The sequence below is a fragment of the Cyprinodon tularosa genome, unplaced genomic scaffold (assembly GCF_016077235.1).
Source record: "Cyprinodon tularosa strain WSP-4 unplaced genomic scaffold, ASM1607723v1 ctg67, whole genome shotgun sequence".
Lineage (NCBI taxonomy): Eukaryota > Metazoa > Chordata > Actinopteri > Cyprinodontiformes > Cyprinodontidae > Cyprinodon > Cyprinodon tularosa.
In genome coordinates, this window is record NW_024039418.1 from 1,739,805 (window position 1) to 1,753,708 (window position 13,904).

Here is a 13,904-nt window from a genome sequence, read left to right on the forward strand (position 1 = left end):
AAGAATAAATGGACTTATTTTAATTTAAAATTACTTATCTAGATTTCGATTTTTTCCACTGTACGTTGATTCTTGTCATCATCTTGTTTTTTCTTTATGTATACCTATATATATATATATATATATATATATATATATATATATATATATATATATTTTTTTTTTTTTTTTTTTTTTTTTAAATATACTATTAGTTTTTTTTATTTTACCCATAGCTGAAGGTTTATAGCGGGTAAAAAGGACAAACTTCAAATGTTATACATGGAAGTATGAACCTCTAGAGGTCTGCTGACATTTATCTTCTGAGATCTACATGTTCTGAGTGAAATCAGGTCGCATGCGATGAGCTTCTCTTGTTTTGCGTCTGGGGACAGAAACTGTGCGACCATTGCTAGAAACTCTTCTATCACTGATTTTTTTTATCATCATTTGTGGCATCTTTAAAATTTTCCTCTGACAACCAGCCTAAAGCATCTCAGACGAATCTATTATGTTGGTTTGAAAAAGAGTGAAAAATATTCAAAGTTCTGAGTGCAAGTAATCTTTCATTGGTTTGCAAATCAGGAACAAGATAAAAGGAGAGAATTAAATCAATTAAGCAAACAAAAAAAAGACTTCCTAATGTTGTTGATAAGACAAGATTTTACTTGAAAACAACCGTTATCACTTTGGAAAACGAGTCCCTGACAAGACAGAACGTTCCTACTTTTACAACGTGCCTGTATTTTGATCTCAAACAAACCAAACTAATAGAGAAAATTCCGTTTTTTTAATCAGTGTGAGCCCAACAGCAGCAGCGTTATCAGGGAGCAGACTGAGTCAGTGGAGTGGAGCCATATTGGCACATAAATAAGAAACCAGCGAAGGAGGAGTGGTTGGAAACTGAAGGATGAACCAGAAGAGGTGGAGGGAAAGCTTCCCCTGCTATTCTTCCCTTAATAACAGAAATGTAGTGCTTAATCACACCAGCAGCGGCAGCTTAATACGGCCGCTTTTGACAAAACGGATGGCAACACCGCACAGCTGACGGCAAAAAAAAAAGATGAGGAAAAAAAATAAAATTCCAACTGGTTTGATTTGTCATTGTCATCCAGCCTCACCCCTCTCCACCTCTTTCCCCTCACAGAAACTGAAAGAAAGCAGGTATATTGGCAAAAGGCTCTGCGTGCTGCTGATAACAATGTTGGCTTTGTTCCCCGCTGGGATTGGACGACAGCTTCCAGCCGCCACCCAACACAACAATTAAACAAGCTTGGCGCTCAGCGCTGTATTCTTCGTGTACAGCAATCTGGCAGAGGCTTTTCTTAGAATCTATGAGGCTTTAACGAAACCGCCGCTGTAGGCAGTGCTGCGCTCACTGATAGCAACAAATTAGTTTCAACTGAGAGCTACACCTGTTGCTCTCTCTGAGTTACCTAATGAATCACACAAGCCTTACAGGGACTTATTGGACAGATAAACCGAGAAAGAAACTGTCGTGGGAAAAAAGTATTCAACTATTCATCCTAGTTAAATAAACGGAGATCGATGGATTTCACTCAGTCGGCACATTTATTCCTATCTTTGCAATGAGAGAACAGTTCATCATATAGCCCTAATAGCACAGGATTCAGCCCTGTTCTGCCTGAGCAGCGTTCGTTCCCCCTTACTTACAACAATGGAAAAGTAGTCGGAGTCAAAAAAAATTACAGACACTTTGGTTAAACAGTAACATGTTAGGAATAAACCTTGAGAAAGAATCTGGTTTGTTATGGAAAGAAGCTACGTCTGGTCTACAAACACCAGCCTGCAGAGAATGGTGTGGCCTTCAAGGTGAAACAGACCAAGTGAAAACTATTATAGTGAGGAAATAAGATAAATTAATATATAATAGAAGACAACAGAAATGCAAACACATTCTAGTTCTACAGTCTTACTGATAACCTTGCCTTGCATTAATTTTCATCCCTTTCTATAGCCTTACCCAATCCTAATCACAACAACCTTATCTTTAACCTAACAGCTACCGTACCTCAGCTTTTCCCACTGCAACTAAAAGCCAAGTGTTTCCGAGTTCAAACGGGTTTTTCAGCCAGTGTGAAAGAGGTATCAGGGAAATCAGCTGACTTCGACTGTCATCGACTCATCGACTCAACAGCAATCCTTCACACCCAGCATGCTTGTAGTGACAGTAGAGAAGAAAACTCGCTTTGAACAGGAAGAAACCTCCAGCAGAACCAGGCTCAGTGAGAGCGGCCATCGGCTGAGGCCAACTGGGGTTCAAGGAGACAGAAACGGACAAAGAAAAAGATTCAGAGATACAAAAGTCAAATGCTAACTAAAACGATATGTTTTGTGGATTCTTATGGTGTCTGCTACCATTTCATTTGTCACCATGATTGGCTAATACCAAACTTTGGTAAGTTGAAACTAGTACCCCATTTCCACTACCCTTGAAAAACGGATCCATGCCGAGACCAGTCCGAGCTCAGTTCTGACGACCGTTTACACATCACGCTATCTCGGTTCCTCGCCTCCTAGTGACGATCTGCGGTATTACTGCCGGTATTGAAGGAGGAAATCAAGCAGTTGGTGGATGTAATGCATCAAAAGTTGTTTGCCAACCGCCATAAAACACAAGAAGAAGAAGACGAAGAAAGAGGGAATCAAGCAAATCAAAATGGCGGCGCCTGTCACATTCAGAAAGTTATGCTTGATTATTATTGCTGTACTTCGGTGTTATTATTTAAAATGTTCTGTGGAAAGGATTTCGATTGTTGTTTATAGTTTATGAAGAAGTTGTTCTTCTTCTTCTGTTTCCGGAGGGGCATTACCGCCATCTACTGGAATGGAGTGTGAATCACGATGTGCAGCCAGACGGAGATGAAACGTTCTGCTCATGCACTCTTGTTATCAGGGAACCGAGCCAGGGAAAAACAGAGCCGAGCCCACCTCTGGAACTGGTCTGCAGTTAGCTCGGTTCGGTTCAGTTTGCTTTCCATTTACACACCATAAGTTATCTCAGTTACTGAGCTCAGACCGGTCTCAGCACGGTTTTTCAAGGGTAGTGTAAATGGGGTATTAATGTCGCTTCGCCCAATCAGCTTGAAAGGCTCCGCTGAACATCCCTTCTTTACCAGAAACGATTCAATTGGAGGAATTCCAGATTAATAAGGTGTAGAAATAAACCTGAGTGCAACACTTTATCAACCTTTTATGTCTGCATTATACATCTACTTACTAACCATCTCACACATTCCAAATTAACAATCAAAAACAGCTCGAACAAGAACAAGACAGATGGAAAAACTGAAATACACAAATCATCACCTACTTTTCCTTAATAAATAAGAGCTACTATCACCTCTCTATTATGTCACTTTTGCTCTCAGACAGTCTTGAGACTGGCTCCTTTTACCCGATGTGTCAGAGCTAAAGTTGTTTATGCGTCCCCCCCTCAGCTAGCATCTACAAGGGCACTTAATAGACTCGGCCATCTCTGCACTCCTCAACAGCCTCTCTTAGAATCTCAATGGTCCAGTTCTAATTTTACTGCAGGATTAAGTTGTTTGCCCTTGTTTTACAATTTAGTTTTGATCGTCAGTCCGACAGTAACTTTGCCAGCAGCTACAACAAATGCATATTAAGGGAAATGATTAATGTTGACGTATAAGTGATGTAGTTCTTCACATGTGCTTTAAAACATTTGCAAGGACGACCAGTTCAGCTGCACAAAGAGAAATTAGTTGCTCTTTGAGAAACTAATGAAAACTCCTCGTTAGGTTGGAACTATATAGTATCCACAGGGCACAACAAAGCTCTTCTTTAAATTAACTCTTTAAAAAAAACTATGGTAATTGATGCACTTAGTAAAGAGCAATGGATGCAATTCAGACAATTCAAAGCTTAAAGAGTAGAAAAGCAGCATTTTACTGTCGTTTCAGCTTTACTACATCCTAGTGCTAATCACACACTTTATTACTTACAGCTGCCATGCTTACAAATGTATCCAGAATCTCACATATTATATTGCTTCTGTATTTAACTGATCTTTTTTCCCAAAAGAGAACATAAATTCTTAGAGAATTGCACTAAAAATAAAAGAAAAGAAAAACTATTTACTATTGAAAAACTCCTTGATCATCGATTGGACCAAATCAAGGAAATCAGTGAATCTCCATCAAACAGGATTTGAACTGAACTTCCAATTTTCACCACTTTTCCGCGCCAAGTAACCTTTTCTCTGATCACGGCTTGCTTGGTCTGGCAGTGAATCCTGGGTAAACCAAGGATACATCGGACCCGTCCTTCAAATCAGGTTAAAAGAAGGACGCATTTTAAGGTCGCATAACGAGGAGTCTTGGAATCCGACCAGACCTCGGCGCAGCGCTATGACGTAATTGTCCTTCGAATCTGGCCTTCTATGGACGCACCCCAGGATTTCGAACAGAGCATATAGCAAGAATCAACAAGAAATTAAGCCTATTTTATTTATTCATATTTTTTTTGTTTTAACTTCTCTTGTTTTTTTTTTTAATGCATCTGTGTGTCGTTACTAACCTCCCCCCCCCTTAATGCTAAGACCTTTAACCCCTTGCTCACACCGACTCCGGTCCGGTGCGGTGGGTGCGGCGCCGCAGTGATTCCAAGTCATTAAAAAGACGTAAACCTCTCTCACCGGCTGCGGTTACCGAGACACTCCGGCGCTGCAGAAGATTCCGCAAGAAAGCTATCCTTGCGGCGTGCCGGAGCCCTCCGCATCAAGCTCTCGCAAATATCCTTATTTGGGCCGTGTTATCGCGTGAAGTTACGTGAACTCAAGCGAACTTCTGTTCTCGCGAGTTAAATCTCCGGACCTGTTGCCGGAGCCGCAGAGCCGCACCATAGTCAAAAGGGCGGTGTGAGAGGGGGTGTACGGGAGTTGCGGTCTCCGTTTAAAAAGCCTAACCAGGGAGGAAGGCTGCAAATTAGCCCATGGCTACAAGCCTTATGTACTTGGACATCGGCCACCTGTTTGGTTGCAATGTTTAATTGTACTGTCCTTGTTAAATTAAACAAATAAATAAATAAAATAAATACATAAAGTATTCCCGAGGGAGAAAAAGTCATTCAAATCCTTCACAGTTGGGCTTATTTTCTATACAATTACAAGGAGATCAATGGAAAAACGTAGATATGATACAGGATACTGTCATTCTGCACACAGAACTTCTCCCTACTGAATGACTTTACCAAAGAAAAGTGCAGTTTATGGCCAGAGTAGTAACATCAGTGCCGGCCCTCAGGGACGACACGTTCTGTAATATCAGAACCTAACAGCCACATAAACCCGAGGGAAACACAAGGTCCTCTGTGCTGAATACTAAATCCTACTGTAGCGCTAGCAGGCTGCAGGAAGTGCTGAGCTCGACTTGTTCCCCCTGCTGCTCTTTGCATCTGCTGCTAGTTGCATTGATTTTAGTTAGAAATAAAAGCGTGTGTATAAGGGGGTGGGGGGTCTAGTTGGATATCATAAGAAAAAAGAAGGAAAAACATGCAGCTCTGATAGCTGTAATCTGTGGTCGGAACGTTCTGTTTCATGTTGACACAGATCATCCTCCCGTCACACATATCGACTGATTTTTAAAACAAACCAATAAGATGAATAAAAAGCATTTGTTTTAAATGCATCAGCTCAGTGAAAATATGAGACCAGGTTACTGTTTCAAATGTTCCAGTTTATCTTTGGTCAGATCACCGGCTCCACATTCTTTATCATTTTCATTACCTCTAACAGAAGTCATCCACAATCTCTACTAAACACAAACTCTATCACAGATCTATGCGTAGTTATGTGTTAATCTTTTTTTTATTATTCAGATTCAATTTCGGTCCAAAGAGGGAAACCTAAATGAGCAGAGAAGCAGAGGACACTATCTGTGTGGCATTATCTGTGAGCGCAGGGAGCTACTGCTGCTGCTACAGAGCTGCTCTCCCAGCTGCTAGTAATTCAGCAATCAGTGCTAATGTGTATTTATGTCTCCTGCAGTAGTGCTGCAGCCTACTGATTACATATCCTAGAATTATCACCTGCACTGGGCTCTTACAGATATCCATCATCACCTTTGTGTCCTTCTGGGATTGAAGGAACTTTTTTTGGATACCCAGACCATATATGGTGAATAGAGGTGAGATAAAAGTTGCGAACAGACCTGCATCTCCTCCATAATGTATCTTTGATCAGCCCCAATGACTGCGAATGTGAACGAGGACCTCCTGTGTCCGAATTAATCTAGCTAGCAGTCTTCAACAATATTACTAAATCCTATGCTCCAACTAGCAACGACAAAATATATTTAGTAGTAAACCTTTACAAACCTCACTGTCATGGATGAAAGGAAGCAAGTTTTCTTCCAGTTTGGATTTGTTCACAATGAAGACCTGATTTTTCCTTTCTTATTTCTTTTTGAAATTAGATTGTTCTCCGTGTGTGTGTGAGCACATTAAATGCAACTACATACAACTTCCTAACCTGACTCCGCCAGATGGATTTGCTCCACATATCCATCTGGAAACCTTCCGTTGAAGTAATTTTGGGAAGGGACGAAAATACTGGTTAGCTGATTGGCCCATGTTGGTGATAGACGGGCCAAATAAACCAATCAGATCAATGAAGCATATGACGTACTAACAGAGCGACGACGAAAACACAACCACAAGCCAGGCTACTCTTGCCGAAACCAGTCGTGAGAAGAGCAAAAACATCTTTTCCTCTGAGAAAAGCCTCCAGAGCAGTGTTTTGCTCTCCTTTCAGTGAAGAAATACTCTGTAATTCCCATAAAACTTGCTCGATAGCCACGCTAACGCTAGTTTCATCGGCTGTAGCCGCCATGTTCTTTAGACTGAACTGTCGCGCTTCTCGTTGCGTCACACCTCAACCCGCCTCAAAGCCAACGCTGATTGGATGTTCGTTTGGTGAACGGCTCCAAATTTTCTTTAACGGAGAGTCTCCAGACTGATCTGCGAGTGAAACCTTGAAAGCTCGCGGGATCAGGATGGTCTCACGAGGCTAACAACTTCCTGCATTAACAGTAGAGGATAGATTGGCCTCACAAGCAGCGTTGAATTCTATTCTAAACATAGAATAGAATTCAACTTTATTGTCATTCCGCTGTCACAAGAACATTTAACCCATCCCGTTGGAAGCAGTTGGGCTGCGGCCCCCGGGGAGCAGTGTGGGGTCTTGCTCAGGGACCCAGAGTGGAAGTCTGTGGGAGTAGGGGATCGAACTCTATGAACTTGACAATCGAGACACTCCCTTTGATTAAGGAGTTTGTGCAATTAAGCAATTTATATGCCATATATTACAAAAAGATGAGAACAGAAATAAGGAATAAAGAGCAAATAATGGCAGGTGGGATGGAGTGCTATGCCCTAACCACTAGGCCGCCACTCCTCATAGATAGTAATTCTGGAGGGCGATATTTGATGTATTTTCCATCAGAAGCCAGCAAATTATCAACACAATTCTTTTTTCTTTTTTATGTAGATCGGCATGGTTGCAGGACACAGAATGGAGATGTTAAAGTCGTAGGGAAATCATATTTAAATGTCAAATCATTCTGGCTTAAACATGTATATAAATGTACTCTTTATCAGACTATAGTGTCCCAAAAGTTTTAAAATCTTTGGGGTTTTTTTGTTATCCCCATGAACACTGGGACGGAACTCAATGTGAAAGGAAATTATTCTTATTTCTGATTTCAACCGTTGTGTATATTAGCTGCGACATATGAATCAAGATGCTATGACCAAAAATGTTTGATTGACAGATGACCGTTGATATATGATTGGCCGAATTTAGGTGTTCAGGCTGACGTAGAACTAACTGGCCTGCAGAAGATAACAGAAAAAAATCACAGATTTTAAGATAGAATTTTTAAAAAATATATTTTTTTTTCTAAATTTTAGGATAATATGGTCTGATATAGAGTACATTTATATACATGTTTAAGCCAGAATGATTTGACATTTAAATACGATTTCTCTACCAGAATCATTTTTTAGATTTACTAAAAAAAATCATAATTAATAAATAAATGTCTCACAAAAACAATTGGCAGGTGCAGCCCGACAAACTAACTAAAAGCAATTTAAGGTCCACCAATGGAAGGAGTGGACTTACCTGCATTGTAGTAACGATCCAGTTTCTCCCATAGCGGCTCATCGTCCCGCTGGAGACTGGAGAGCTTCATAGGTTCATAGATGGAACCTATGGGGGACAAATTTATTACACACACAAAAACTGAAACTGTGTGCTGCTAGTAGTAAAATGTGGTCTCATTTCCTCAGTAAGTTTTACCTATTTAACTGTGTGGAATATTTCAGTTTACCACAAACAACAAGCAGCAGGAGAATAATTTTCACTGCAACATACTGCATCACAAAAGGCTCGGATAAAAACCATAACAGGCAGAGCGAGAGCGAGAAATTTGCAGAATAATGTAACAGTGAACTGGGCGTTTCGCTGAGAGAGAGCAGGTTTCAGAGGGAACCTGCTATTTTACACACTTTGCTCTTTGTTAGATTTGCATTTTAACAAGTTTGACCTTGGGTCAATACCACAGGTAGCCCACTAAAAAAAAAAAAAAATCACATTCTTAACTCAAATTAGCATAATTTCCATCAGCTTAAAAATTGCAGGGAACAAAAACCTAATCCTTCCCATTTTCAAGATAAGTAAAAAAAAAAAAAAAGCCTTTTAAATAAGAACAGAAAATGTAAGCCAGACCTGTTTAACTAGTTTTAAACAGCTCTATGGCAAAGTTTACTAGGGATGCACGATATTGGGATTTTGGCCGATATCCGATATGCCGATATTTTAAAACTCATGTAGCCGATAACCGATATCGATACCGATGTTAAAGCTGGACAAAAATAAGTAGTCATTGAAAATAGCAGTTTTGTTATCCATTTCTGACACTTTGAAAAATAATATACTCAGATATATTTTCATATGCCGATATCAAATTGATTTTTAAAAACGCGGTATCGATCTATTTTACTTTCAAAATCTCGTGAAATTTCATCGTTCTGTTACAAACTCTCGTGATATTTTGCAAATTCTTGTGAGATTTTGTTAGTAAAATAGATCGATACCGCGTCAATATATCAACATATAAAAATATGGCAACATTTCGTGAATTTTCGGGGGATTTCGTAGCATAACGATGACATATAGCAATATTTCATTAGTAAAAGAGATTGATATGGTGTTTTTAAATGGCAATATATCAGCATATGAAGATATTGAGATATTTTAATGTATCAATATTTTTTCCCTCGTCTTTAGAAGTTTTTAAGTCTGTAAAAAAGAAGTTTTTGAGGAAGAAGAAGAAGTAGAATTATTTTATTTTTTTTAGACTTTAGAAACTCAGAAGCTGATCAAATATCGGGTTAAATATCGGTGGGGTGGCCGATGTCCGATATTCAGTTTTAAGGCCGATACCGATAGGGGGCCGATTATATCGTGCATCCCTAAAGTTTACCTATGGAAACCACTAGAGGCTAACTATAAGTTTCAGGATCCTGCAGTGATTGGAGGGGAGGAACCGAATCTATCACAGGATAAATAAAGCTTACAGCTAAAACAGCTACAGCTTGGACGGCTTCCATAAATCAGTCTTTCCAAAAAGGCTGATTTCAACAAACTCTAGAAACAAATATCAAGAATAAAAATAAATGTTCTTTCATTACCTGTGAAAACTCTTGGGCTGATGAATAAAACAATACTCAATTTTGCATCTTTACTTAGAATTTGTTGTGAAATTTATAGACCTTCTGTCCTGCTAGATTAAAGGGTTTAAAGAAGAAGCACCTCCTTAGATAAAAAAAAAAAAAAATTAAGGTGCGTTTTTCTACTACGTTATAAAAAATAACCCAATATGGCTCCTGCAACAGGACAGCAATGTAGCTTAGCAAGTTAACTGATGCTCATACTGTAGGTTGGGACCTTTGCTGCGCACCGGATGTGTCCTGCTGCAGTGAGATGAAACAGGAAGAACACCTGGACTTCAGGTGTAGAAACTTTACCAGAAGTCCGATAAAAGGCCGCTTATCTCGGCATACCTGCAGCATCTATGGGAGCTCTTTAGTAGAAAATGATGGGCCGTATTAAGTGAAGCTTGCATGACGCGGCCATTAAATGCAGTAACAGCTGCAGCCGGGAACAGTTGGCTTAATTTCTCTCAATGCGCATCTTCATTAAATCATCATACGTGTGCTGCTAAAGGCTTGTACGCAGTTAGCAGTCAACCTAGTCACTGATCACGGCGATTAGCAAGTTTTGCAGCCTGGTAGTGCAGTTTCCATCATTTCCACCTCCAACTTCTGTGTTAAGACGTAAATAGAGCATATGGTATAAACTGTATAACTGATACTGAGAAAAAATGAACCTAATTAATGTTACTATTAAATAGGCTAATCATGGAAAACCTCCAAAACTCTTAAAATAAAATAAAATCTGAATCCAGTTCTTGACCCTTGTGCTTTGGGCATAGTGCTGAGCTGTAACCCCGCTGCTACTTACCGAGTCTGAGAACTTCATGATGGGGCTGGGCAACTGCAGCCACTGAGAGAGCCATGCTCAAAAGGTGAACTTAAGGCCAAACGTCTCCCTTTCTTTCTCTCTCTCAGCTAAATCAGAAATCTAAGGCAATTCACAGGAAGCAGTTAGTAGCACAGAGTTAGATTCGACACAAGCATGAATCAATAATGAATTACATTCAGAGCAGAGGCAATGATCATGAACAACATGCAAAGGATCACAGCACATATTGTAATGACTTACAAAAGTATTCATACCCACTGATATTTTTACACTTTATTATTTGTTTTAAGGAATATGTTGTTTTTTTAATTGGAATATTATGTGGCAGACGACACCAAGGAAGGCAATCTTGTGAAAATGTTTCCAGATATTTTTTTTTCCTCAGGTAAAAAAATCCTTAGCATGCTTTGAATAAAACCAGTCTCAGTATATTTGCAGCAGTTTTCTAAAGTGCTAACTGTTGGGGTTTATTTAGAGAACAAATGAATCCTATAAGGAACAAAAACAACACATGAAGACTGAGGATCACAACAGGCCGGGTCAGGGGATAAAGCAGTAGATAAAATCAAATGGATGGTTTGTTAACATTAACAAACCCTCAAACTTTATACTTAATGTTGATCAGATGGATGCGTTGGAGCAGTGGTTCCCAACCTTTTTTGACTTCTGTTCCCCTTTGGACATTTTGTCTTACCAGCCAAAAGTATTGATGATTGTCCAAAAGTGGAACGTACAATAACTGATTATAAAATAAAAAATATTTTACTTAATCTTTTCATTTGAGAATTTAACTCTTAGGCATTTTATTATTTCCATCTAAACAAACAAAACAAACAACATAAATATGTTGCCTGGAAGTTAGTGAGGAATCCAAATAAATACAAAATCTTATTGTAAAGCTGTATTTATAAAACTGCAGCTCCTCTGAGTAACTCCCTTATAATCACATTTAAACTTGATGAATTGGGGAAAAAATTAAGAACAAAAATTATAGTCCGACTGACTTAGTTTTATTTTCATCAAGAAAGTCGAGCTACTTTGATCATCTCCGAAAGATCAGTGTGAAAAACAGCTGATAAATTAATTGCTTGTTCTCTAGACTGTTCCTCTGTTTGGTTTGGATGTGTGTCAAAGCTGAAGGTTAACTCAAACACATTAAAAAATCTTATTTTTTGGTTGATAAAAGCTTGTTTTTCAATTGGGTCCTCAGAAAGGAAAACACATCCCAGCCCTATTTTATTTTACTACCTAAGAAATAAAATATTTTCATGTACCTCTTTCTATGCACTCGCTGACCACTAGGGGTACGCGTACCCCCGATTGGGAATCATTGCTTTAGAGAAGCAACCAAGACGTGTAAAAAAAACATAACAAACATGTGGACGATGAAGAAGAATGGGAGCTGATTAGATTAGATGGAGATATCCTGATGGTGTGAACAAAAAACTCTGCCACTTTAACTATACTATACCATGGCAAAACACGGTGGTGGCAGCCATATGCATAAGAAGAGGATAATGATCACAGTTGCTACACAGATGGATGGAGCCAAATACAGGAAAATCTTTAAAGGAAACCTGCTGGGTAGATCCAAAGCTACAACTAAATGTTTTAGATATCCATCTGTTAGGAATAGCCCAGTCAATATCAAGATCAAAAATCAGACTAGTCTCCTTTCTGACTGAGCAAGAGTCATTTTGCAAGTGAGAATGTTGATGAATTTCAGTCTCAGAATTTGCAAAAAAAAAAAAAAAAGCCATTACAGACTTTAAAAGACACAAAAGTTGTTCTGAATAGTATCCTGTAAAATCCATGAATCATTTCTGTCTTTCAATTACTTCCTTCTGGTCTGTCACCAAAATCCAGTAAAAAAAAAACAAACACTGACGTGAATTTAAGATGAAAAGTTTGAGGGGTATGAATACTTTTATAGAGATCATTTGGAGAACTACATAAATTACAGTCTAGGCTATTCTGCAATGGCAACGCAATTATTAAAGATGACATTAACTATGCAATTAAATCAATTACTGCTGCTGATGAATTAAAGCGCTTGAGAGGCTTTCTATAAGCTGGCCTCATTTAAGTCATTTTGCAATAACAATAAGCAGCTTTTTGCTCATTTTGCCTTTTAGGTCTATGTTTCTTCCAATAAGAGAAGAAAATATGTCTTAATTCTTACATTCCTACCTGCTGAGTTTAAACATAAACAACCTTGGGGATTTTAAAGGCCCCAGTGGTGATTATAAACGAGATTAAATCCTAACATGGTAACACAATAACATGGTATAATGCTGAAGAGTCCCAGCGAACCGAGACCCGCGGTAAAGCTCCTAAAATAGCGCCTAGGCTTGGTACATGAAGACCCCTGACCTTTCCTGTTCCTGCCATCACAGCCAGGAACAGGTTACAAGAACAGATCGGAGGCCTTTTAAGGACCCACGCGGCAGATTTCCACGCGTGAGCTGCGGCACCGCACACGAGCCAAACAACGAGACAAGATGCGAACCAACGAGGCAAACCTGATCTCTTTGATCGAGCTTTAAATTCCAGGAGTTTCCATCCGACATCAGCGAGGGTCGCCATGTTTACGCTCAGTCAAAGTCCCCGCAATTTAACAGCCGGTGTGCTTTGTGCTCTTCAAAATAAAACAACTTCGCCGGGGGTTCTCAGCAAAATAAGAATAAATCATGTTTTCACAATTTAGGGAAAGCAAAAAACAATGAGAGTAAAGTATAGTCAAGTCTAAAAAACGTGGGGGGCATATTTTAAAGTGTTTTTAAAAAAGACATGCACTTACTTTGAAGAACGATTGTGACACTTCCTCTTGTCCTATCCTCCAGCTTTAAGCACCTGTCATCTGTCATGAAATCAGTTTTTGCGACATTAACGTAAATAACACAACAACCCATTTGAACGAATTACATATTAATTTTAAAATACTTTACATTTATTGTAATAGTAAAAACAAAAAAGAAAAATATTAAGAATTTCTGACTTTTATCGCTGTTGCATTTATAAGACGTTTATGTTGATCCCAGCCGTAAAGCGCTATGCCGTATTCCGATCGGTTGATGTTGTGGAGCAATTGTAGCAGGATGTGGCTGTTTACATTAAACGCTTTGCCCTATTTTTTGCTTTTATTGGGGAAAAGAAATGTCTTTGCCCTCCAAGATGTAACCGCGGAGCTTTTTGGGAGCGCTAAGTATGGGAAGGTGGCGGCGTTTGGCGACTTTAACTCGGATAAACAGACTGACATCTTCATCATCAGAGACCGTAAGTAGTGCTTAGTGTCTCCAGAGCCTACAGCAGATAAATCTAAATATATAAAATAAGT

At 39.1% G+C, this 13,904-nt stretch overlaps 2 protein-coding genes across 4 annotated transcripts in view; one reads left to right on the forward strand and one right to left on the reverse strand.

Moving 5' to 3' along the window:
- The window catches only part of phkb (phosphorylase kinase, beta), a 209,300-nt gene extending 196,078 nt beyond the window's left edge, over window positions 1–13,222 (reverse strand). Inside the window, exons 1-3 of one of the 3 annotated variants that reach the window (XM_038267336.1) lie at window positions 13,090–13,181; window positions 10,547–10,666; window positions 8,144–8,230 (exon numbers count right to left, since the gene is read on the reverse strand). In XM_038267336.1, the coding sequence (XP_038123264.1) occupies window positions 8,144–8,230; window positions 10,547–10,601 (142 nt within the window). In that variant the 5' untranslated portion in view covers window positions 10,602–10,666; window positions 13,090–13,181. Of the gene's footprint in view, window positions 1–8,143; window positions 8,231–10,546; window positions 10,667–13,089 lie in introns of all 3 variants that reach the window. The other 2 variants (XM_038267335.1, XM_038267334.1) reach the window with 2 other exon arrangements.
- Window positions 13,223–13,641: 419 nt separating this feature from the next.
- Window positions 13,642–13,904, forward strand: part of itfg1 (integrin alpha FG-GAP repeat containing 1) — a 282,738-nt gene continuing 282,475 nt past the window's right edge. Inside the window, exon 1 of the mRNA XM_038267323.1 lies at window positions 13,642–13,843. Within this exon, the coding sequence (XP_038123251.1) occupies window positions 13,642–13,843 (202 nt within the window). The remainder of the gene's footprint in view (window positions 13,844–13,904) is intronic.